The sequence below is a fragment of the Tiliqua scincoides genome, chromosome 2 (genome assembly GCF_035046505.1).
Source record: "Tiliqua scincoides isolate rTilSci1 chromosome 2, rTilSci1.hap2, whole genome shotgun sequence".
Lineage (NCBI taxonomy): Eukaryota > Metazoa > Chordata > Lepidosauria > Squamata > Scincidae > Tiliqua > Tiliqua scincoides.
Window position 1 is genome coordinate 54,515,255 of NC_089822.1, and position 26,316 is coordinate 54,541,570.

General features: G+C 43.5%; 1 protein-coding gene across 1 annotated transcript in view; it reads left to right on the forward strand.

Moving 5' to 3' along the window:
• PRDM6 (PR/SET domain 6) overlaps window positions 1-11,069 on the forward strand; it is a 104,796-nt gene extending 93,727 nt beyond the window's left edge. The window contains exons 6-7 of the mRNA XM_066618149.1: window positions 3,983-4,159; window positions 10,955-11,069. Of these exons, the coding sequence (XP_066474246.1) occupies window positions 3,983-4,159; window positions 10,955-11,069 (292 nt within the window). The remainder of the gene's footprint in view (window positions 1-3,982; window positions 4,160-10,954) is intronic.
• Window positions 11,070-26,316: the final 15,247 nt, after the last annotated feature.

Genomic DNA, 26,316 nt, shown 5'->3' on the forward strand with positions numbered 1-26,316 from the left:
TCTACTTCCCTTTAGCTCTGGTTCCTCGCCATTTATAGACACACGTTTGTTGAGAAAGAGCAATTAAGATTTGCATTGGCTCTGAAAAGGCAGGTAGTAAGAGAGCTGAGCCTTGAGCTGCAGCTCTATACAAAAGTCATAATAAGTTTAAAGATATGTTCATAATTTTCTTGAGAGTGATATAATACAGAAGATTGGGTTGCTATACACAGAGTGATATAAACTGCTATATTATAAATGGGCAATAGGTAAAAGCTCAGACAGAGTATTTTACCAATTGCTTTGATAAAACTAGAGAATGACAATTAGTATTGAAGAAATGGGGAACCTGTTCCATGTGCCAGGTCAGTTGGAGTACCATGTGGTCTAATCATGTAATTGTCAGCACTCTTTGAGCTACTCAGCTGCAAGCACTTTTCAGCCACAGCAAGCAAAATGGTTTGCTAGTTCTAGAAAGGGGGAGAAAGACAAGCAACTGGAATGCATAGCCTGGGTTTGGTAGGCAGCATAGCCGACTGAGTAAGGGCCTGATCCGATGCAGAGGTAGGGGCACTCTTGCATGCGCAGCCATGGTGACAGCCATTGCAAAAGTACCATAAAGCACTTCAGCAGCAGTTGCGGATAGCACTGAGGACTGTGCAGTTGGGCACTGGCCTCTTGCGCTGGTGGGAGAGGGAGCAGCCACTTGATGAGTAAATGCAGCACTCAGCAGCAGGGAGGTAGGGGCAGAACAGGTGGGGTGGAGGTGTAAGTGGGCAGGGCAGAAAGGGGGCAGTTCAAGCCGAGACAGAGTTGGGAAGGTGGCAGAGGCTTCTGCTCCATCCTATCCCCCCTCCTGCACTTGAAAGCCCTGCACAGGCTATTCGAATCTGCGCCAGCTACTGAATTGATGCAGAACCAAGTAGACCCATAGGGGCTGTGGGGCCCTACCAGTTCCCTTACCCCAGGGAGACCTCTGGCTGCCTCCTTGGCCCTGCAGGGTACAGCGGCAGCCATTTTGACTCCCTGTTCCGCAAGGTGGGCGGCCAGCATAGGATTGGGCTGCCCAGCTCTATTCAGTCATTTGAACGCATGGACCGTGTTCAAACAATGAGGTGAGTGAGAGCTTCCTGGCAAGTCCTGTCCCTGTAGTATGAGCTCCCAAAGCCTCACCCCCTGTTTTTCTCTTACGTAACATATTTTTACACCAGACAAATAATCTTGAAATATAGTTATTATCCTCCTTATGACTAAGAATGCCAGAGAACAAACATTCTTAATAATACAGAGGGTATCTCCCAGTGAAAAGTGTGTATCCCTGAAGATAAATGTTTTCCACACGGAAAGGGAGCACATTAGGTAGGGCTTATTGGTGTGCTCTTGCTCCTACATGATAACATTTTCTGTGTGATATACTTGAACAGGGTTATTGTCTGCTTTAAGTTTAAGATCATCATGCCTAGCTAAACATTCATTTTTATGTGGCTATATTTAGCATATAATATTCACCTGCATGAAAATGCATCATGGATTAATACATTTTCTGTATGCCTTCTAGTCTTGTTTGCATCAGTGTTTAGGAGATAGCAACAGAATGCAGAAACTAAGGAGACAGTATCATTTATTCTAGGTACATAGTATCATCAGTGTGCATGGTCCTTCCCAAAATAAAAGAGGGCAGTTTTCTGCCTCCAGGAGCTGTTCGGTTGAGTCTATCAATGGCTATGAATCCTGATAACTATACGCTACCTCCCTTTTCAGAGGCGATATTGCTCTTAGTATCGGTTGCAGGGATATCACAGTGGAAAAGGGATATTCTTTCTGTGGGAAACAAGATGCTGGACTAGATGGGCTTTTGGTTTGAGCCATCAGGGCTCTTCATGTTGTTATTAGTCTTAAAATCAAAAACTTGCCATAAAGGAAACAATAGAAGAATGGGAAGAAGATGGAAATGCAGAAGATGCATTTATTTTAAGTTAAACATAATTAGTTACAGTACAGAATGAGAACTGTAAGGTATTGGAAAAGCAGAAGACAAACAGTCCAATCTTATCACCCACAAGTCGATAGCATGCAGCACTACCAACATTGCATGTGCCGCATATTATGGGGGCAGCGGCGGTGGCAACCAGACAGCCTGGGAGTGGTAAGTGGAAAATATTTTATACTTATCTCTCCATTGGCTGCCTGGCCATCAGTGGGTCTCCTCAGACCCAAGCCAGCCCTTTTGCTGGTGTAAGTCCAAGGAGAGTCAGGAGGAAGGTCTGGGCTAGTAAAGGGAAATTGGATCTAGCAGGCAGTGCTGCCGCTGAGATCCCACCTTGAAACACCCCCAATTAGTTTCCCGAATGTTGGTTTCATTTTGGCTAAAGATTTGTTCTACAAGGATTTGTTGAGATTACTTTTCCATGAGAATTCAAAGCCTGAATACTGTGTGACATCAAATTTTAACAGAAGGCATATCGTGATTAACAATTATCAATTTTGCTGGCACAAGTCTGAGTGGACCTGGGAAGGCGGATCAAGGCCAGGAAGGGGGATAGAATATAGGTGGCACCACTGCTGCTGGTATTGCTCCCAGCTGCTGGTTTTGTTCTCCCTCCTTGCCCCAGGCTCCACTCCATTCCGCCTCCCTATATTTGATATGGAAAAAAGTAGAAGTCTCATTACATTGTGTATTTTGAATTGGATCTAGCGGCAGCTTTGAATATATACTTACTGCATGCAGATCATGAAAATCATAATATTTCACACACACACACACATCATGTCAAGTACATATGTTAAGTTTTCTTAAGAATGCCCTGAAATTTGTGAGCAGTAGAATTTCACAGCCTTATTAATCTGAATCTAGATACCAAATGCAGTGCCAATTTTCAGTGCACAGAAGGGGTATCATATTTGGGCATACACCAAACCCATCAGGAAAAGATTTCATTGAAAGGTTGGACCCAGATTGAGGCCAACCCCAAATCCCTGATTTATCTGAACTAAGATGCCTTGAGGACTCCAGCGAAACAGGCAAAAATGGAGGGTAACATTTTGGATTTTTCTGAGCCTATGAAGCAGTTGCCTGCTTCATATTGAAGCACACGTATTGAAGCTTCACATTGAAGAATCAATGATGCTGGTGCTTATGTTGTTTGTTTTGTGAAGACTCTGACCGTCTTTTGCCCTAAAATCAATAAATCGGGAATTATAGGAAAGTATGGTTACCATTTGAATCTTCTTTCATCTTTATAAATTCTTAGTGAGCAGGAGGAGCAGGACGTGTTTCTCAATATTACCCTTTTTATGAACTTTCTTTTTTCAAAGTTAGAACATTACAGTATATATTATCACAAATTAACAGCCTGATCTTATGGGCCACTTATGGCAGCAGATCTAGCAATCTGCTGTTGTAAGTCACCCTGCCATAGCACAAATATCACACTGCCGCACGTATTATGGAGATCCTGGCAGAAGTAGCTTGAGTCTAAATGTGCATGGCAGAACCTCCTCGATACTCTGCTATTGTAGGTAAGGTGGTAGACAGGGTGGTTCATGGATGATTCAGGGGAGGATTTGGGGCAGGAAGTGGGCTGAACCAGTGGGTGAGGGCAAGAGGGGGTGGATTTTGGCATCAATTGTGCATGCTGGTTGCTATCTCCCCTGGATCCACCCCCTTCCTCTCAGATATACCAGCAAAAGGCTGGCTTATGTCCAAGGTGATCCATTGGCAACCAGGTAGCCTACCAGGAGGTAAGTAAAAAAGGTTTACTTACCCTTTGCTGGCTGTCTGATCACCCTTGTTAGCATGGTGGAAGATGGTGGAGGATAGGATTCAGCCATAATTTTCACAACTCTTTTTAAGACTGGAGGAACATAAGAGCATAAGGAAGCCAGCTATTAAATTCCTGTTTGGAAATTAGCTTGCAAAAGCTTGGCTGCACCACCCAAATTATTTTCCATATGCTTCAGTAAAGAAAGTAGTGATCACATTGGGTGTTTCTATTTTCTGCAGGCCCTATCAGTGTGGACACTGCTCCCAATCCTTCTCCCAGCCTTCAGAGCTACGGAACCACGTAGTCACCCATTCCAGTGACAGACCTTTCAAGTGTGGCTATTGCGGTCGTGCCTTTGCTGGTGCTACTACACTCAACAATCACATCCGGACACACACAGGGGAGAAACCCTTTAAGTAAGTAACCAAAAAGATCAGAGGAGTAGGGAGGGAATCAGACGACCAGGCCATATCAGTAAATACCAGGCCTTAGGTAGGCCTATTGAAACTGATACTCTGAATATTAGATAGACCCAACAATCCACCAAGCACCGCTCTTAAATAAAATATTTTCATTTCAGCAGCATTTGTGCTGGAGCTGGGTTTTCTTGATTGCAACCAAGTAATTTAACACATACTTAAAATCATATATAGACTAGGATGCTGATATATAGTAAACATATGTCACGTAACTATAATCTAATCAGAAAAAGCTTGCTTGTTTTTAATGGGAAAGCAACTTTCAGAAAGCAGCCTCTCTAGTAATGTTATCTAAAAATATTGAACAAATGAGCCATCCTGTCAGTCTGTGTAATGGTGGGTACAGGACTCCTAGCCTGTTATATGTTAAAATGGAGAAAAGCCAGAGCGGCCGTTGTTTTGCATGTGCTGATTACACAGAGTCAAAAAAATATTTCAGATAAAGACCATCCTGAAAGTTAAGACGTATCATTTGACATTGTTCTAATAAGCAAGAATTTTAAGTATAGTAGTAATTAAATTGTATTAAAGTCAAGGACTTGCCTGTTCCTTGCTGTTGTGGCTCTTAGTAAGTCTGGCCCAGGTGTCACAAGTGGAAGGAAGAGGTGGCAGTAGAACCATGGCAAAGGATTCAGTGAGTCCATCCAGCACATCAAGACACCTGTGCTTGACCCAACTCCCATTCTCCCTTATAGAATCCTAGTTGGCAATGCTAAATTCCATACCAAAATATAAATTGACAGGACAAGAGTGAGGGGCACTTTGAGCTGTTCAAAAGATACTGAATATCTGTATATTCAATATCAAACAATCTTGATATTTATATTTTTAATGAGTTCAAGTAAATCAGAGTACTTTAAACAATACCACTTTCATATGCCTAGTTGATTGTATAAATGTTCCTAATTTTGTTCCTATTTTGAATGATTCCTATGGCTGCAATCCTATCCATACTTTCTAGCAAAGCCACTAAAACATATTTGCATTTTAGTTAGTAATGAGGGATCTCTTTTGAACCCCTATTGTGCAGTAAAACTCAGATTGGCGATATGGTTTCAAACCCTGCTTCTGGAAGGAACTGAGAGTGTGGCTGTGGATAACACACTGTTTTTTCATGCTCAGATCCCAATGTGTTAACATACCTACAGCACTGCTATGAGAACAAATGGATAAAGACTAACAACCTTTGCAGATCATACATCACAAATGCTGGGCTATTGTAAGTCTTTGGCTGCAATCCTAGCCATACTTTCCTTGGAGTAAGTCTCACTGAACACAATAGGACTTACTTCTGAGTAGACATGCCTGGGATTGGACTGTTTGTTCCATCTTAAACTCTAGCATAATGTGTTATACACAGCTCAGTCCTACATGTGTCCACTCACAGTCATGTCCCACTGATATAATTGGATTTCAAGTAAGTATGTATAGAATTGCTACCAGAAGTAGAAATTGAAGTCCACAGGACTTATTTCTGAGGAAACATGTGTAGGTATGGTCTGTTAAAGCCACAGGTAAAAATAGAAGTTTCTATACCTATATGCCTTTAAAAGGGGATTGGACAAGTTTCTGGAGGAAAAATTGATTACAGGTTACAAGCCATGTGTATGTGCAGCCTCCTGATTTTAGAAATAGGCTATGTCAGAATGCCAGATGCAAGGGAGGGCACCATGATGCAGGTCTCTTGTTATCTGGTGTGCTCCCTGGAGCATTTGGTGGGCCGCTGTGAGATACAGGAAGCTGAACTCGATGGCCTATGGACCGATTCAGTGGGACTGTTCTTATGTTCTCATGTTCATGATTAATTAATATTCTACCAGCAGTGATTTCTAAGTAAGAGAAACTAGTTCTGGCAATGGTTTTTATACTTCTGCTGTGGTGAAAACACAAGAAGAGGCAATGAAAAGTTTCCATGACAACCTTGCACTTCATGTTCTCATTCAACATCATTTTATTTATCAGGCACATTGTGTCTGGCTGATGTAAGCAGGACCCGTCACTGAAATATACTTTTTGAAGTATAAGAGACCTTGTATATCTTATGAGCTAGCTGTACGTGAGAGGTAACCACAAGGATTTGTTAGCATTCGTGCAAGACAAACCTGTGCACCTTGCATTAAGCATAATGGAGGGTCATGAGAAGAATCCTAATTCCTGAGGTATGGCACAGAATTCAGATAGGGGCCACCTGGAATGATGCAGTGCTGCAGCGTCAACAAATGGTGCCCACTGAGCCATTGTGTTGGATTAATAGAGCTCATGGAAAGCAAAGCCAAAACCAGTGCCAGCAGTCAGATTGATTTTATGTAGTTGCTGTGTAAATAGATTTTAGTAATTAATTGTAGAGGCTTCCGGGTCAAAATGGAAAATAGATTTCTTTTAATGTTAAGGTGTTACTTATGTGTAACCTTGTTGACTCCACTTACTTTTTCCCCCCCTTAACATCCTGTTTTTGTCGTGTTTCCAATAAAGCTGCAATTCGTTCCATTTAGAGTCATTGCCACTTTTTGTTTCTTTTAGGTTGGTCTTTCTTTTCTTTTTTTCTTTTTTGTCTCTTCCAAAATATCTTGTGTAACCACAGTACAATTTAATTCATAAAATAATCTGTTTACCCACATAGAATGGCAGTTACCCTGTGTCATTATGTGCATATGAATCATATTGATTCCAGTGTGAGCTAAACACGTTAACCAAACACAGAAATATTACCTAGACAAGTCCAACACCTGCCATACATATTGTATTAGCCCAGTCCTATCCAGTGCTGATATTGAGCAGGCTGGAGGTCTCACTGGGGTAAGGGAACAAATCCCAATGTCAAATCCCAGCCTGCAAAATTGCTGGCACAAGTTTGAGAAGCCCCAAGTCAGAAGGGAAAGGCTTGGGAATAGGATATGGTGGTCTCCTCCACTGATCCTGCCCCCCTCTCTGACCTGATCCACTCTCTACCCTCCCCTTGCCTGGTTATACTCCTCTCCACCCTCCCCCCCCACCCTACACCACTCAGAACAACTCTGCTGCATTGGGTGCAGTTCTGGATCCGGTGCCAGTGAAACAATGTAGGCCTTCCTGCCGGTACTCCTTACTTCCAGGGTGCCACAAACGTGCTTTACAGCATGTTTGTGACACCCTCAAACGGCACAGCAGTAAATATAGGATTGAGCCTTGAATGATTAAATATGAACTATTCTGATGTGGTAGAATGCAGGTATGCTTTTGTCAAAAATCTTTGGTCAACAAGTGAACAGTTAATTCATTTTATGACAAATTTGGGATCTATTTTAATAAAGGTAGGCATGAAATATATATAAAATATTATATACAGCACTGTATAATTTGTCAGATTTCATAAATGAAGGCTACAGTTCTATACACACTTACCTGGGACCGTCACTGAACTCAGTGGACTTACTTCTGACTAGAAATGCATTGGATTGCAACCTGAGTTAGTGCCCAGTCCTATCCAATTTTTCAGTGCCGGTGCTGCTGTGCCAATGGGGTGTGCGCTGCATCCTTTGGTGAGGAGGCATTCACAGAGGGAACTTCAAGGTATGGGAACATTTGCATTGCAGTTGCACTGGTGTTAGAAACTTGTATAGGATTGGGCCTTTAATTACAAATATCCCATTATTGCTATATCTTCTCAGAAAAGACAACAGCCCCATATATACACAGTGGTATTTGCATTTCCCTACAGATTAAAAAGAAGCTGATGTTATCTATCATCTGTAAGACAACAGCACAGGCAGAAAGCTTTCATGGTCAGCAAGTATGGTGATCTATACCAGGGGTGCCCAAACCCTGGCCCGGGGGCCATTTTCAGCCCTCAGGGATGCCCAGTTTAGCCCACGGGGAGCCCCCAGTCTCCATTGAGCCTCTGGCCCTCTGGAGTCTTGCTGGAGCCCACGCTGGCCCAATACAACTAATCTCAGTGCAAAGGCCGACCGTTTGACCTCTCATGCAAGCTGCAGGCCAAAGGCTCCCTCCGCTGCTTGTTGTTTCATGTCTGTGAAACAGCAGCAGCAGCAAAGGAAAGGCCGACCTTGCTTTGTGCAAGGTCTTTTATAGGCCTTGAGCCATTGTAGGACCATCAATCATTCATATAAGTTCCATCTCTAATATATTGATTTATGTAAATGTATTCAAATTTAAAATGTAAATTAATTATTGTTTTCCTGACCCCCAACACAGTGTCAGAGAGATGATGTGGCCCTCCTGCCAAAAAGTTTGGACACCCCTGATCTATATGGAGGAATGTTGTACAAAGCTCTATATATCATTGTATCTCATTTCAGTGGGTATTGCTTTGCACTTTTGGTTAAGCCAAACATCTATGAGATGAGCCAAACATCTATGAATGCTGAAAGGAAACAGCTTGAAAAACAGTATTGTGTTCCACCCAGCAACGATTACATGTAGACTAGCCTTTCCTCATTACATTCTAGTTTAAATGGTCACCCATTTTATTTGGCCCAGCTATCCCTAGGGTGTAAAAGTCATAATTCTATGGTGATTGTTAAGACACTGAGAAGTTGGTGGTTTAGAAGTATATGTCAGTAAGCACAAGTGTGAGTTGTATACAGGTATGGATAAGGTAAAGGGTAATTTCAAATACAAGTAGAGCTCATATAAGCCAATCCTAAATTTAAATTGATTTCAAGGCCATTATTTTTTTAAAAATCATAATTTGCAAGTTTGTCAAGCAACGAAAGGTAATATATTTTGACACACTAATCCAGTAACTAATCAGTTTTCTAATAAACAATCAGCAATACACTAATGTGTCATCAGCATTTCAGGAGCTCTGGAGAGAGGAAGATCTGCACATAGACGTTAATGAATACACCAAAAATCATTAGGTAATCAATACTTCTGAGTTATTTTCATTGAGCTGATAGGTCTGATACATTAGAGCTGACATTTTACATTTGTCAAGATCACAGTGCAGTTTTTAACAGTAGAGCAGGCTGCTAAAATATTCCAAGAGAGACCATCAAAGAAACACAAACACGCAGACATCTTTGCTGGAACTGGAGGTGAGATGACTGAGCTTGTAACATTCAGGTCATAGGTTCCTAAACCATAAGTTTGCTAAAACCATAACAATAATTATATTATAAAGTATAAAGGTAGTTTATAACTTTCTGTTAATCATGGATGTTTATAAATGCTCCTTTGGTGTGTTTGTAAGGGGCTAGTTCTTGTATAAGTCCTCTTCTGTATAATGTTTACAACTCAAGAAAGATGATTACAGAGGAGCAGAATTTGGTTTTCATAGCACTACTTTTAGAACAATCTTATTTGATGTTAATAGGCATCATATAACACCAATGGATTCAAAATTATTTCTACTACATTGTAACTAGCCTTCTTACAATGCAGTCCAGTGTATGTCCACTCAGACATAAGTTTGTCCATGTCCAATGGGACTTAGGGCCCAATCCTGACCTGTCAGCACTGGTCCTCTGCCAGCACTGAGTGTCACAAACATGGCATAAGGCACACCTGCAACACTCAGCACCGAATCAGGGCTGGCACCAGCTCAGCACCAATCTGCACTGAGTCAGTGTCAGGCGGAGGCCCATTGCACTCCACCCAGAGCAAAGAACAAGCTCCAGGTGGTGGAGAGGTATGTCAGGGTGAGGGGAGAAATGTTCCATGGTGGGGGCAGGGCAAGGAAGGGAGAGGAAGCAGAGCGGAACGAGTGCGGGATTGGGGGGCTCTGCTCTGAAATCCAAAACCCATCAGTCAAGCCTTCCGGCCCAACACAGGGCCTCTCAACTCTGCACTGGCAAAATAGCAGCACAGACTTAAGTAGCTCCATTGCAGGGCTTGGGCCTTTCCCCAGGGGAAGGGGACAAATATCGCCTTCCTTCAAGGAGTTGCCAGTGGCTACTCAAAGCCCAAAAGATGCCATTTGGTGCCACTACCTCTCTGGGCACCAGACAGGTCAGGATTGGGCTGCCTCTTCCCAGGTAAGTAGGTTTGGGACTGCAGCCATAATGTAACAATGCAGCCCTGTAAAGCCTTAATTACCTTGCAATGTAGTTTAAATCAGCAGAAAGAAGTTGCCATATATAGAAGGCTTAAAATGACTACGAGACATTGCTTTTAGATTTTGCCATTGTCCAGCCTGGTGTCAAATTCTGGTAAAAAGCAAAAAAGAACACTTTGACCATGACAAATATACCAAAGAAATAAATGCAACTGCATAGTAATCTCTGAAAAATACAGGAGTTTTCTATTGCTGCAACACAAAGTGATTATTGCTTCATGGCTTCACAAGGGTTCCAATAGGTAGGACTGCTGATTTTAAATTAGCAGAAGGTGAAATTCTATTTGTCATCAATTTCTCCTACGGATTACAGAGCAGAAAACTGCAGACAAGCTCTTCTTTGATGGCTCACTCCTAAAAATCTCTTTTTGTTCTTTATCTATTTGAACTGACAGTGATCAGAGCTGCAGCAGGACAGGCCTCTCTGGAGAAATCACCTTCCCCCTGTCTATTGACAGATTCCTCTGTTCTGAATGAGACAGGCCTTGTCCCATCATAGGCATCAAGGCCTTGGAAGTAGCCACCAATTAAACCTCTTGAGCCGGTAAAATCTGAAGCCACTTTTGAGTGTCTGTTCTGATTAGGCAGGATAAGAAGAAGCGCATCACCCCCCCCACCCCCCCACCCCCGCCCAGGAGTAGCTCCCCAGTCTCAATTTTCTCTCTTGCCTTCTCCAGGTGCGAGAGGTGTGAGAGGAGCTTCACACAAGCCACCCAGCTGAGTCGACACCAGAGGATGCCCAATGAGTGCAAGCCAATAACGGAGAGCACAGAATCAATTGAAGTGGATTAACTGATTGACTGGTTGGAATTAAACTGCAAGGAAAGTCATGATTAAATGTCACGGACACTTAAGCAAAACCAAAGATTTCCTCTGAGCAACTTTCAATCAGTCCCAGAAAACCAAGAGCAGTAATAAAATAAGTAAGATGTTAAGAGATATTGATCCTGGCGTGGAAGTGAAACCAGAGAAGAGATTATTTATTTATGACTAGGAATGAGACTGATTTCAGTGGACAAGAAAATGGGCATCCTAGCATCCTAGCCTTTTCACCAAGTATTATATGCTTTGTTTATAGAAAGCTTTTATAATTGTTATTTAATACCAAAGCAACAGACGTCAAGGGTTCTTCTGTCCATAGCTATGACTACCAATGCACATGACCTTGTTTATTGTTGCACCTTTTTCATCAGCATGACTCAGTGAACCCAGGTATACTCTTTCCTGGCTGGGTTCTGTTGGGTTGTGTTGTTCTTGACATGGCTGTAATTTAAAAAAAAAAATGTATCTAGGCAGGCTAGAGAAGGCAATCCTGGGCCATCTTTGTGTTGATGTCAGATCTCCTCTAACCGATGGACATTTCATTTCCATGGATTCAGAACTCACATTTTGTGCACTTTTTTGTATAAATGTTTTCAATAGCCAGTGTTGCATTGGCCCGGAAGATACCAGAAATGTTAAATAAATTTTGTCCTATATATCTGTAGATGTATATGCTGTAAAAATACCAGTAAGGAAAGCATTTGAACTATGTAAATTTTTTTCAAATACTATACCTCTTTAACGAATGACATATTATTCACTTGTGATGAATAATAGTTTCAGTGAAACGGTGACACTCTTATCTAAATTGAGTTATGTTTGAAAACATAAATGTTAAAGCGATGCAGCAAGAAGACGTCTCTACTTTATGACAAACTTGGTGTCCTTTTAAAAAAAATATATTTGACAGTACGGTCCAGGTTTAACAATTTCAAAAATTATCTGAGCACTCACACAACACAAAAGCAAACTCATGCAATAATGGTGTCATGCGGGTGCTACTCTACTTCTGGTTCATAATGTGAAACATCAATAAATATTGGAAATCAAGTTATTAGTTACTGGAAATATAGATGATCTTTCTATTTCAGTAACTGAATTCTACTTCAGTATCTCTTAATTCACAAATGGGCCCACAAACCTCAGGTACTGGACTGATCTAAGACTGCGCTCTCAAGTGATTCCCTGTTTGCTGCAATGTGGAAGACAACTCTAGACTCTAGAATAGTGATTTTCAACCTTTTTCATCTCGCGGCATACTGGCAAGGCACTAAAATGATGAAGGCACACTATCAGCTTTTTGACAATTGACAAGGCACACTGTGCTGTCAATGGGGGCTCACATCCCCTAATGGTCCTATTGAGAAATGACCCTCTCCCAAATTCATGCAGTACACTTGGGGACCATTCGCGGCGCATCAGTGTGTCACAGCACAGTGGTTGAAAATTGCTGCGCTAGAGTCTGTATCACTCTACAGTCTAGAGCAGTGATTTTCAACCTTTTCCATCTCATGGCGCACTGACAAGGTATTAAAATTGTCAAGGCACACCATCGGTTTTTTGACAATTGACAAGGCACACCATGCTGTTGGAGGGGGGCTCACATCCCCAATGGCCCTAGTACTAAATGACCCTCCTCCAAACTCCCGTGTCACACCTGCAGACCATTTGTGGCACACCAGTGTGCCATGGCACAGTGGTTGAAAATGGCTGATCTAGAGCATCTATAGGAGTTAGATCCACAGAAATGCATGTCAATTTGTAATAACAGATGCAGAAATAGAAAGGAACTGCACAATCAAGTTCAATGGAATGTACTACTGGGTAAGTGTGCATACGATTGACCATCAAAGTATGCCAAAGTAAGGCAATACAGTACTTTCGTTTGTGCTAGTAATAGTTTAAAATGCTGCTGGCATGCTTTCAAATCAAAGCTTTTGCTATCATTTTAATGCCCAGTTAAACCAAATAAAAGATGATTGGTTTCCCTTGACCTGGAATGTTGTTCAAAGGGCTCAGGATAGATAGTAAGATGCTAGGTTCCAATAATATCATAATAAGAGCTGGTTTGTAAAGATCTTATTAGAAGCAACTTTTTAAAAAAGCACAAAATGGTTTAAACCACAAACTAGTTAAACTTAATAGTCACAAATAGTTAAACTTAATAGTAGAAGTTAAGATGATTTCATCTCATTGAAATAGAAATTCAGTCTGAACCCAGGTACTAGGGCTTAAACTGGTCTGTCGATGGTAACCTTTACCCCAGTGCACCAACAACTACCATTCACTTTAGCTTTCCTGTGCAGTTCAGGCAACGTGATACTTCATTCAATCGGCCTGTCAGTGGCTATTTTTGTAGAATCTGGTTGTCCGAAATGACTGGCATTGTACTGGCTTATATCCAGTTCAGTTTAACTGTTTTGTACAACGAGCAGTGTGTTCCATTTTTGCTTTTGACAAATCCACTTCTCTATTGAAAAAAAATTGTATTCGTAACACACTTCGGGCGCAATCCTAACCAACTTTCCAGTACTAGCATAGCTGTGCCAGTGGGGTATGTGCTGCATTCTGCAGTTGGGGGGCAGTCACAAAGTCCTCCTCAAGGTAAGGCAATGTTTGTTCCCTTACCTTGGAGTTGCAGTGCACTTATGTCAGTGCTGGAAAGTTGGTTAGGATTGCGGTCTTTAGCAAATGTATTTTCACTTAAGTCAACCTCATATAATTACATTTTGTGGTGTACATTTTTTCAACCAGAGCCCTATTTATCAGATGCACGAAATAGTCAGCTAAAACGTAAGCCGCAGTACATTTGCCCATTTTTAAGGTGCTATGCACCTCATGGTTGTTTTTATTAATGCTAAGTGAAATAATCTTCATTTGATCAAGGTGAAGGGGATATTCTCAAGAAAGGTATATGTACAGTGTAATTTTGTTAAATGTGTGAAAAAGAAGCTGTCAGTATGTATATTTTCTGTGACCAAGGGATTCCAGTGAAACTTACTTCCAAATGTATTTAAGTCAAGTTTTGCAAATAACGCATACCTATTTTTTCAGGCAAGGGCAGCCCAATCCTAAACTTCCTGGCACTGCAGGCTACAGTGGTGCAAAAATGGCCACCACTCTATCTTGTGCAGCTAAGGAAGCTGCTGGAGGTCAGCTTACATTTGTCCTCTTACCCCGAGTAAAGCCCCAGCCCCTGCAGTGGGGCTGCTCAAGTCTGTGCCAGCTAAGGGCCTAATCCTGGATCGGCGCCATGGCTTTGTGCTGCCACACGCTGTTGCAAATATGCCATAAGGCACACTTGAAAGCCTCACCGCCGGGCTACCGCCCGTGCTAGTCCAACTCCAGCCAGTGCTGGGTTAGCGCCGGGCTATTGCGGGGCGGTCACCCAGCCTCTGCCGCTCGGCAGTCTCACGGTCTATTGATTTCAGAGGGAGGAAGGCGGGAGCTCCACTCCACTGGATCCAAGGCATTCGTGCGGGGCTTAGTGCCCTACACAAATGCCTTTACCGCTGACATTATTCTGGTCAGCGGTAAAGTGAGTAGCCCCATTGCAGGGCTGCTTCCCTTACCCAGGGGAAGGGGACAAAAGTCCCCTTCTCCCGAGGCACCGCCTGCAGTAGCCCAAGGCGTGCAGGATCCGTCAGCAGCTGTTCTCGGTGCTGCCGAGGCTGGGCGCCCCGGGCGGCTCAGGATTGTGCTGTAAATCACAGGCACAGACTTGAGAAGCCCATGTCTGGCTTCTGAGCCTGACATGGAGCACAGGATCCAGCAGAAGAGGCCTCAGCAGGTCCCACCCTTTCCCAGGCCAGTGTACACTCTCATGGATTTTAGGAGAGCCTTGTGGTAGAACAAAAGAAAACATTGCTCTGCCCTACAGCCAAGCCAACGCACTTGGATTTAACAAATTGAGTGTCTATTGATTTCAGAGACAAAATTTAACTTCCTTAAATTCTAGCTCTTCTACCTTACTTGTATGCCTCAATAAACCAAATAGCCTTGCACTAAACGTACTTTTTAACACATCAAAACCAGCTCATGACTGTCTCCTATGAAAAGTAGGAGATGAATTCAATGGCATTTTAGAACAGCATTAATCAGAAGCTCATCCTGTGCCATTATTTTAAAATACCCTACATTATACCTACACCTCTAGAACAAATAACTTCCCTCATTGCTGGGAACCTGGTCTATTTGAATTTCCAAATTGTGTGGGATCCAAGGGGGAAAAGGAAGAGTTAAGAAATTTAGGGCACAATCTTAACCAGGTCTACTCAGAAGTAAGTCCTATTTTGTTCAACGGGGCTTATTCTCAGGAAAGTGTGGTTAGGATTGCAGCCTTAAAAGTTGTACTGATGAAAGAAGTTTACTTAGATGATATATATACAACGCATTTCTCAATCTAGGTTTTGTTTTTTTAAATTACTATTTGTTTTTGTTATGGGAAAGGAGACTGAAAATATCTCCAGGTTGATAACCTCCTTCCCTGTTTGCTGCAAATGCATTTAAAAGGAGACTGCAGGGCATTTATAGCCATGTGTCTTTCATATCTTATCATAGTACTTGACAAAACATAGTACAGTTACTGAGGAAGTCAGTTTCTGGCGGTGGTTGTTTTTTTTTTTCTTTCTCTGTAGCAACAGATCGTGTAGAAAAAGCTCATTAATGAACCTTCAAGGACATATAAAAGCCTTTACATTGCAGAAAATCCATTTTCTGTATGTAGTGATAAGTAGTTGAAAAGCACCGGTCCCAGGACAGATCCTTGGGGCACACCGCTTTTCACCTCTCTCCATTGTGAAAATTGCCCATTGACACCCACTCTCTGCTTCCTGGCCTCCAACCTGTTCTCAATCCAGGAGAGGACCTGTCCTCTAATTCCCTGACTGTGGAGTTTTTTCAGTAGCCTTTGGTGAGGGACCGTGTCAAACGCCTTCTGAAAGTCCAGATATATAATGTCCACGGGTTCTCCCACATCCACATGCCTGTTGACCTTTTCAAAGAATTCTATAAGGTTCGTGAGGCAAGACTTACCCTTACAGAAGCCATGCTGATTTTCCCTCAGTAAGGCCTGTTTATCTATGTGTTTTAGATTCTATCTTTGATGAGGCATTCCACCATCTTACCCAGTATAGATGTTAGGCTGACCGGCCTATAGTTTGCCGGGTCCCCCCTCTTTCCCTATTTAAAGATAGGCGTGACATTTGCTATCCTCCAATCTTCTGGCACCGTGGCCATTTTGAGGGACAAGTTGCATATCTTAGTCAAGAGATCTGCAACTTCCCATTCAGATTCTTGTGCAGAATTAAAAACTAGGCTTGGACTTACAACTACTTGTGCCAGTATTCAAGCCTCCATCCATCCTCTACCTTAAAACAGCAGCAGCACAGAACTACATAGAAAATTTTTGTTTTTGAGAGGGAAAGAAGAGGCATTGACACTATCATCCTTTTGCTCTCCAACTTCAGGGAGGATAGGCCAAGAGCTGCGGCCATCACTGCTGTACCATGTAGGGTACACTTCACTTTTTATTTCATTGCCAGGTGGCACACTTCCATGTGCCGTGGCTGGTGCAGAGATGCTAGCATGGCTCATCCTACATATTAGGCCTGCGGTAAGAGTGCAATGTAATCAGTTAACAATTTCTTGATCTCTGAAGACACACGGAGTAAGTAGACCAGTGCTCAATATGTGTACTCCTTAAAAACAATTGTGCACTAGATGATACAGAAACCATGTTGATGGAGTTGACCTGTGATGACTTCATGTATGCAAACCACTGCCACATGTTGCATTCACTGAATTCCCAAAGTCACTGTTAAAATGTCATGTTGTACTGCAATGTGGACAGGTCAGCATGTTGCCATATCAGTTTCAGATGGTGAATATTTCATTTGAATTTGCTGTCATGTAATGAAAGCTCATATTTTTCCCTAGGTTTTGGGAATGCAGGAATTTTGAGAAGAGGAAATGCGCACAATGTGATCAATATTACGTATAGTACGTGAAATTTTTGCCAAGTAATCAAGCTCCAATTCTCACTTCGCCTGATCTCCGGGTCAGTCAGAGGGCAGAGCCTTTAAACTCTGAACAGTTTCCTTTCTCAGCTGAGCTGTTGCTCAGCTCAGGCAGGCACCTCCTAGTTACTTTCCAGGGACATTCCAGCCAAAGTTTACCTTTTATTCTCCTTCCTTCTGTTGCAGCCTGGTTCTGCTTGGCAAATGCTTGCAAAGCAGGTCTGTTTTCTGAAACACTAGGATGAGACCCTCCTTCCCAGGCTACAATTCAGTGCACCATTACTTCAGAATAACACCCATGGAAAGCAGTGGGTCTACTTCTGAGTAAAAAGGGTGGCAAATATCTCATCTCTCTGCTGTGAATTGAATTGCACACTCTCAGTTATGTGTTATGGGTTGTATGTTGTATGTAGAGCTTCTGGCTTAACACACCATATGCCTTAAAGGTGTCTTTGATTCATGGTTCTCCTCATGTCCACCTTAAAGGTGGATTTGATTCATGGATCTCCTGCAGTTGTTCCCAACCTTTTTCACTTGTGTATCCCTTGGGGATAATAAATTGTACCTTTCATATTAGCAAAATGTTTATAATAATACAAGCCCTCATCTCCTCTCTATGAAAACCCAGTCTTCATGTATTCATCACAGTGTTTTCTCTTTTTATCTGTTTGAAGAACAGAAGACTCTGCCTTTGCACTGTTTTGTACCAGAAGTGTGCTGAAAAATTCTGGGTGGTTGATCACTTTCCATATTATGTTTCAGCTTTTTTACTGTGCTGGTTTTCAATCACTGGTTCATAGATGAATTGATGACCAAAAACTAGCTATTGGTGGGGCTTTCACAGCGAACTAGCTACCTCCCTTCCTGCCTTGCTGGTCCTTGCAAGGCATTCTGGAGCATGGCCTGCCTTTTTCTGCCATTCTTTTGCAAGTACCCCTAAAGGTCCTGTTGAGTGTAGTTTACAGTGCACTTACTCTGACGGTGTTTACAAAAAGGTGGTGAAGACCAGAATTTAAAAAAGAATAAAAATGTATTTTATGATCTTTTACTATGTTTTTAATAAATTAGAGACTACAGTTCTTAGGTAACAATTAGTGGTAGGTTATTTTTCAGGATCTGGCCTCGGGTAAAACCAGACAAAACTATAGACAGACACCCCCCTAAGTTTAACCCCTGACTTATCCAAGGGTCATAGAAAATTCCATGATTGTTGAATCAAAACCTGCCCTTGACTTATCTGTGGGGTTGACTTATAGGCGAGTGTCTAGCGTAGTTTCTCACCAGGGTTTAACAGGTCCAGGTGTGTGTGGGAATTCCATTCACCACTCAAAACCAACAGGGTTAACTCACCGGACAGTCAAGTACTTCTGAGGTTCTATGACAGCTTTGAAATATTTCATCCTGTCTCTGAACAGCTTCTTTGGTAAAACAATCTCTTTTTGAAGTATGAATGAAATGCCAGCCTTCGATTAATGGTGTTTCTTGTACTGCAAAAAGAATGCCAACAAATATGAAAGTCGAACAAAGTGATACTCTGTGATTTCAAAAATCTATACTAACTACATCCTCAGGAAATGGTTGTGTAATAGCTTGTAATAGCTAGTCAACTGTTGGAACAGGAGAAGCTAAATGAGGTATCTAAATCCCTTCAGCCATGAAGCTTCCTGGGTGACCTTGGGCCAGTAACTTTCTCTCAGCCTCATCCACCTCACAGGGTTGTTGTGAGGACAAAAGGAGGGGAGCAGCTGTGTACACCACCCTGAGCTCTTTGGAGGAAGGGCAGTATAAAAATATGAAAATAAATAAATAATAAATATTTGACAGAGCAACAACCAGACTTCCCAACCCCAAAGGCAAAATTAAGGTGTATAACAGTAATTCATTAATACTTGGTGGTGGTGTTCACAGATATTCCCAACGTAGTTTGCAACATGGGCAGCCCAATCCTTTTGTGGGCTTACAGTGGTGAAACAAGTCCCTGTACAGCATTATAAACGGCACTCTGCTGCTGGGTACCATGGGAAACATATGTACAACAATGGCAACAGTGACAAGCAATCTCTGCTGGAGATCCACTGATGGCCAGATAATCAACTGAGAGATGATGATTAAAAATGCTTTTTCTTACCTTTCCCAGACCATCTGATCACCACCACCACAACCACTCCCCCGCCCTGCCCCCCACACACACCATAGGATGAAGGGCATGCTCTGGTAGCACGGCTGCTTGGTGAAAACTGGTGGGCCATAGGACTGGAGCATTAAATTTGTAAAATAGAAATTTAAACTAACTGAAATCACGGAAGTAAAATACCATGATGGTTTCTTTCATTCTAAACTTTTTAGTCAATACTGAAACTCTGGTAAAAAAAGAAAAATCATATTCATTCAAACTTTAATTTTGTTGATGTGCACAACATCAACTTTAACTACTATCTCTTGGACCCTGGAATGAAGGGAAGCTGTATGAAGTTAGTGCCTGTGGGTATAAAGGTCAGGGTGTGGCCGTTGTTCTGTGAAAATATATGAAAAGTCGCTAACACAAAGTCAGTCTCATTATTTTAATTATCAGCACATTCACACAGTCACTTCTGCTTGTATCAGGCCAGGGGTGGGTCAGGGCAGTTCTCAACAGCAGCAGCATCTGCGAGAGCTGGAGTCCCCAACCAAGGCTCAACAAGACCCCCTTGGACCTGCCATATTTACACCAGCAAAAGAGCTCTCTGGTCCCAATTAGGGGCCAGGAAGCAATGGTCAGTTAAACATATCTTTACCTCTCTCAGTAAAATAGCTGAGGGTCACCCCAGGTGGCACTCTTCTGGGGAACAGCAATGCCACCCCTGCACAGTCCAGCTCTAGTTTGCACCCATGCTCCCTCCAAACTCAACTGGAGCTGTGCTCCAGTTGCATCCGGAGGATGTTCTTGGGCCTTCGGGAGGCCTTAGATTGTCACTTCTGTTTTTTCGGCAAAACGGAAAGTGACATTTTAAGGTCTTATAAGGCCTTCTGAGGCTTTCTCACTACTGGGCCTCACTACCCCAGACCTCATAAGACTTCCCTGGGTCTCAGAACACCCTCTGGTGCACTGCTCCGGTCACATTTGGAGGGGTTGCGGGAGTGGTCCATGTCAGGGAGTGGCCCCAGACAGTGGCATCACTAGGGTTCACGTCACCCAGTGTGGGATGCCAGCGCGACACCCCCCCATGCAGTGGGCGGGGCAACACCCCAGGTGGTAGGCATGGGGATGTACCATCACTCCGCCCCCACTGGTTTTTTGGCTGTACCTCTTGATAGAACAAAGATAGAACACATTCTGCATGAAATTAAGCATTGATTGATATATAATATGCTGGTATTATTCCTCCAAACTGTGATTTTAGTGATTTTGGTCACTAGTGGTGTCATCCCCCCCCCCCCAGGCTGTCAATTTACTAACATCTTATTGCAGCAGTTCTCAAACTTTTAGCACTGGGACCCACTTTTTAGAATGACAATCTGTCCAAGTCCCACCAGAAGTGATGTCATGGTGGAAGTGACATCATCAGGCAAATTAAAATAAATATATAAATAATTAAAGTAAAACAAATATTTAAATAAGCAGAAGCCAGCCCTGTTCCACCAAGTGAATTTCCTCTGTAGCCTGCCTGTAATAACACCCCCCCAAAAAAACCAGTAAGGTTTTCAGCCCTACCCAGTGCCCAGTTCAATTTAAGAACTGCTGTTTAAACCAGATCACTGTCAGGCTCCACCTGGCTTCAGAAGTTTCAAAAAGGTTCACCTTATCTGCTGAAGCCTCTTTTGATCCTTTTTAGTGGGGGGGGGGGGCTGCCTTCTGGAGCACTTGTTTAGCTCCAGGTGCATAGGATCAGGATCATTCTGGTAGCCTTGCACTCTCCTTCACCTGATCTTCCACACCAGCCAAGGCACGTTTGCTTACTCATGAGTAAACATGACCATGAGGCTTAGTTTCGCTTTCCCTAGGGCTCAATACATTTATCTGCATGGAGGGAGGGACTTCCTTCTCAGGTGTTTTTTGGGACTGCATTCATTGGATCAGGACCATTCTGGTGTCTTTGGATTCCTCTCAGCCTGCCCTTTCCGAAAGACTAAGGCAAGTTTGCCTACCCACGGGTAAATGCGCCATATGTTTCACTTTCACTTTCCATAGAGATCCATGCATTTTTTGTTCTCCAGTCTTTTGGCTATAACTTTTGATAGAAAGGAGATATTTCATTCTAGTTTTTTGCATTCCCTTCCACTCAAAATTCCACATCCAACGGTATATAATATGATGGGATTACTACTAACCACCGCAATTTTAGCGCATCACCCCCAGTGCGCATCACCCCCCGTGCGCATCACCCGGTGCGGACCGCGCCCCGCACCCCCTAGCAATGCCACTGGCCTCAGAAGGTGTGCCCTCTGGGGAACATGACTTTAAGCTACACCACTGGCCTCTCTTCCACCGCCAGGGCCCCTGTTAGTCTTCAGGATGAAGCAGTGGCTGTGTTGGCAAAGCTACATTCCACAGGTCAGCCAAGGACAGACTGGGCCATTACTCTTTAAGGTGTCACAAGATTCTTTGATGAGTTTGTTATAAAAGATAACACAGCTACCCTTCTGGATGGTGTCATGATGTTACAATTGTGCTAGGAATTGAAGTCCTATGCATAAGAAAGGAAAATTTCATGTGCATGAATCCTGGACAGAGGATTTTATGCTTTTATAAAGAGCTGTAAGGTTTCTGAGAGGACACAAGCACATAGGTTTAGACAAAGTAATCATTTTGAGCAAAATATATGTTCACACAACCACAAAGTGCTCTGACATGGCCTCTTATGTAAAGAATGTTGCGCCATACCAAACTATACCTCCTGTTTGCTAGTGTCTGTTTTTCTGCCATTTAGTCCATTTTTTTCACCTTTTTCTCACCTTTCAGTCCACTAGGAGACTGGCATTGTTAGAACAATTGCTGATAACGGAAGTAGAGCTTCTTGTGTTATTGAGATCAAAATGGATATCAAAATGGCTATTTCACCTAGTAGGAAAACTTTCATTTGGTCGTTTAAGCCCATGACTGGGGAAATTAAGGAGGTTCCATGGGCAATCCAATTCAGATCAGGACCATAGCAGGGACAAAGGGATACAGTTCTCATACAGAGTGCTTGTCCCAACCCCTGCAACTGGCTGTTATTTAAGTTGCAAACATCAACTGAACCCAGTCCAGTCACATCACTTTATGTCATGCCCCAGTTGGCCCTCACTGCTCGACAAACTGCATGCATGCTTGCCAAACCTAAGCAGGCCCATTCTGCAGTTTAACTGTCCACATTTAACACCAGTCAGATTATTGGTGATTTTCACACCAGCTGTTTGGAAGGACAGAGGGAATCTGGATCCCCACTCCTGCTTGGTGCTATGCATTCTGGGGCGAGGCTGGGCAAAGACAAAGGCCTCCATGCAACCTAGAAGAGGTTGGAAGAAACCAAAGAGACTACCTGGAGCCCTGCAAATGCAGCAAAAGCCCTGTGAAATGATCAGGCAAGTTATCGGGGGCTTTAAAAAAAACTTTCTTAATAATAATAATAATAATAATAACTTTATTTCTACCCCGCCTTTCTCCCCGAAGGGACTCAAGGCGGCTTACAACATATTAAAAACAATTTAAAAGCAAATAAAAACATATTAACACATACTAAAAACAGCAGTCAGAGTAAAAATAGGTAAAAAGAGCATAGAGCAGCAGCAAGTCATAAAAGAATCAGGCCTGTAAAAAAATATTAAAAGATGTTAAAAAATGTTAAAAGGCCAAGAACTCAGAAGGCCTGTTTAAACAGAAGGGTCTTCAGGCCTTGCCGAAAGGTCTCAAGAGAGGGAGCCATTCTTAAGTCAAGGGGAAGGGAGTTCCATAGCGTTGGTGCCACTACTGAGAAGGCCCTATTTCTTGCAGCCGCCCCACGTACCTCCCTAGGCGGCGGCACTTGTAAAAAGGCCTTCTCTGATGACCTGAGAGGGCGAGCCGGATTGTACGGGAGCAGGTGATCTCTAAGATACCCTGGTCCAGAGCAGTATAGGGCTTTAAAGGTCAATACCAGCATCTTGAATTGGGCCCGGAAACGAATGGGCAGCCAGTGCAGCCGCTGGAGAAGCGGACTGACAGGGTCGAACCGCCTACCTCCAGTAACCACACGGGCCGCCGCATTCTGCACTAGTTGCAGTTTCCGAACCGTCTTCAAGGGCAGCCCCACATAGAGTGCGTTACAGTAATCTAATCTCGATGTCACTGAGGCATGGATCACCGTGGCCAGGTCTGCACGATCCAAGTACGGCCGCAGCTGGCGCACCAGCCGAAGCTGAGCGAAGGCCCCCCTAGCCACAGCCGCCACGTGGGAATCCAGGAGCAGCTGCGAGTCCAGGTGGACCCCCAAGCTGCGGACCTGCTCCTTCAGAGGGAGTGCAACCCCATTCAGGGCAAGCCGATAGTCCAGCACCTGCATCGAGGATTTCCTAACCAGGAGAGCCTCTGTCTTATCCGGATTTAATTTCAGCTTGTTAGCCCCCATCCAGATCCTCACTGCCTCCAGACAGCGCTCCAGGTCCTCAACCGCCACCCTGGAGTCTGGAGGAAAGGAGAGATAGAGTTGGGTGTCATCAGCATATTGATGGCACCCCACTCCAAACCCCCGGATGACCTCTCCCAGCGGTTTCATGTAGATGTTAAATAGCATGGGGGACAGAATTGAGCCCTGTGGCACCCCGCATCTCAAGGGCCAGGGTGTCGAACAGGCATCCCCCAGCACCACCATCTGGGACCGACCCTCCAAGTAGGAGCGGAACCACCGCAAAACAGTGCCTCCAGCTCCCAACTCGGCCAATCGGCCCAGAAGGATACCATGGTCGATGGTATCGAAAGCCGCTGAGAGGTCCAGCAGGACCAACAGGGACGCACTCCCCCTGTCCAGTCCCCGGCGTAGGTCATCCACCAAGGCGACCAAGGCGGTTTCCGTCCCAAAGCCCGGCCTGAAGCCAGATTGAAAAGGATCCAGATAATCCGCTTCATCCAAGACCCTCTGGAGTTGGGACGCCACCACCCGCTCAATTACCTTGCCCAGAAACGGGATGTTGGAGACTGGCCGGTAGTTATCCAACACAGTGGAATCCAGGGAGGGCTTCTTCAGGAGGGGGCGAACCACCGCCCGTTTCAAAGCGAGTGGTAACGTCCCCTCCATCAAGGAAGAGTTGACCACCCTCCCTGTCCACTCAGCCAGCCCACCCCGGGCAGCTCTTATCAACCAAGCTGGGCAAGGGTCGAGCAGGCAGGCAGATGGCCTCACACTCCAAAGGAGTCTGTCCACATCCTCAGGCTGTACAAGCTGAAAAGAATCCCACAACACAGGACAAGCAGTTGCCAAGGGGACATCTGGTAGAAGTGGGTCCCTTGGTAGCCTCTGCATCTATGGATAACTGAAAATGCAGTACCGGGCTTGGCTGTAGAGGTGTTTGAAAATGGTGTAATTTGTTTTACTCAGAAGCAAGTCGATTGTGTTCAGTATGACTTTGGCTTCTATCTTCGCAGAAATAAACACCTCTAACTATAAAGAATGGCCTTAGGATGCAGTCATGTTGGTGTCACTGGGTTTGCAGTTCCATCCTGTGAGTCAGCGTAAGATAAAGTGGGGATCTTGTGCTGCTTAGCTGGAAGCATGACGTAAAGCCTGGGAAGTAACGCAGAGCCACCAGCCCTCCTAAAGAAAGCCCTAATTTCCTCAATGATTTCAGTCAGTTTGGACCAGTGAACTTTACCTAACCTTAGCAGCTCCCATACAATACATTTGCCCATAGGACACCACACAAGGAGATGGGTTTACTCTGCTAATCTGATTCAGAGGAACACACTAGGCCTTGTGTGGCACTGCAAAGAGCACAGGAGGTGTAACCTCTGCCTTAGTAGCAGTTTGGGCTGTTGCTGTGCTGGCAGTTTTAATACCAGCACATGGTTCTGTTTCATTCTGTTTCATCTGGCATTTGGGTGATGGGTTGATGTCTGCCTTCTGTGCCTCTATAATAACACTTTGGTCCAAATAGTTGTGTGTCCCCCAATTGTTTTATCATTAATGATCGTATTAATTGTTTTTACATATTGTAAGCCACCTTGGGCATTTGCTTTGGCATGGGAAAGGCAGATAGAAATCTTTTAGATAAATAAATGTGCACATGCACCTGTGCTCTGGGTGGGTGCACTGCTTCAGAGGATAATTGATATAGATCACTGCACTTATACTCCCAGTTCACAAGCTGTAAAAAAAAAATGAAATGTTTGCATGTCTACTTGGATTATTTTTTATTAAGCACCTGATAATAAAGGGTTTTTTAAAAAAGGCCTAATGTTTTTTAACCTCCCTGATGGACCCTAATTTACAAGGACCACCATCTAGTGGCCAAGACAGCATTTCACGCAAGCTCTGTTTGATATCTGATCTCACACTTCAAAAAACAAAACCAAATCTGAAACCAAATCTGAAAGCTTTAACCAGGCTCCCCTGTCAGGGATCTTCACTGCTTTATGGAACCTGATTTCTCTGCAGCCATATATGTCAAGAAACAATGATTAGTGCATTAACTCACCCAGTATTCCCCTTGAAAAAATACCACTTGACTCTGAGAAAAATATGTCATTTTTTTTCCGTTGCTTTTCATGTTATATGACCTTTTGTATAAGCATCAGAACCTCTGCGGCAGAATAATTGTGCAAAACTACTGTACTTGAGAAAATACTCAGGTAATTGGCCAGCAGGCTGCCCGCTGGTTCACAAGTAGCCTGAGTAGTCAATCATCCAAGCAAGGCAGCTCTTATTATGCCAGGAAAGTTCTTTAAAGCAAGAAATTGTATAGAGTCAGGCTGCGTGAGATTATGCCCTGCACAATCTGTCACGAACTAATGAGACACAAATGTTTCAAACAGGAGGTAAGAAAAGGAGACCTCCAGGCCCCATGAACCTCAGGAGAACTGTGCCAAACATTGAGATGCCTGAGTTCACATTCTCACTTTTTGAAGATGGCAAAGGGAGCCAATTCTATTTTCTCTGGAGTTTTTTTTATAAACACTGACTATATGTTGGCTCCTAACCTGCCTAGTCTATATACATGGGCAGCTCCTTGGGTTGACATATCTGATCACTTGCAAGCTCTACTGCAATCTA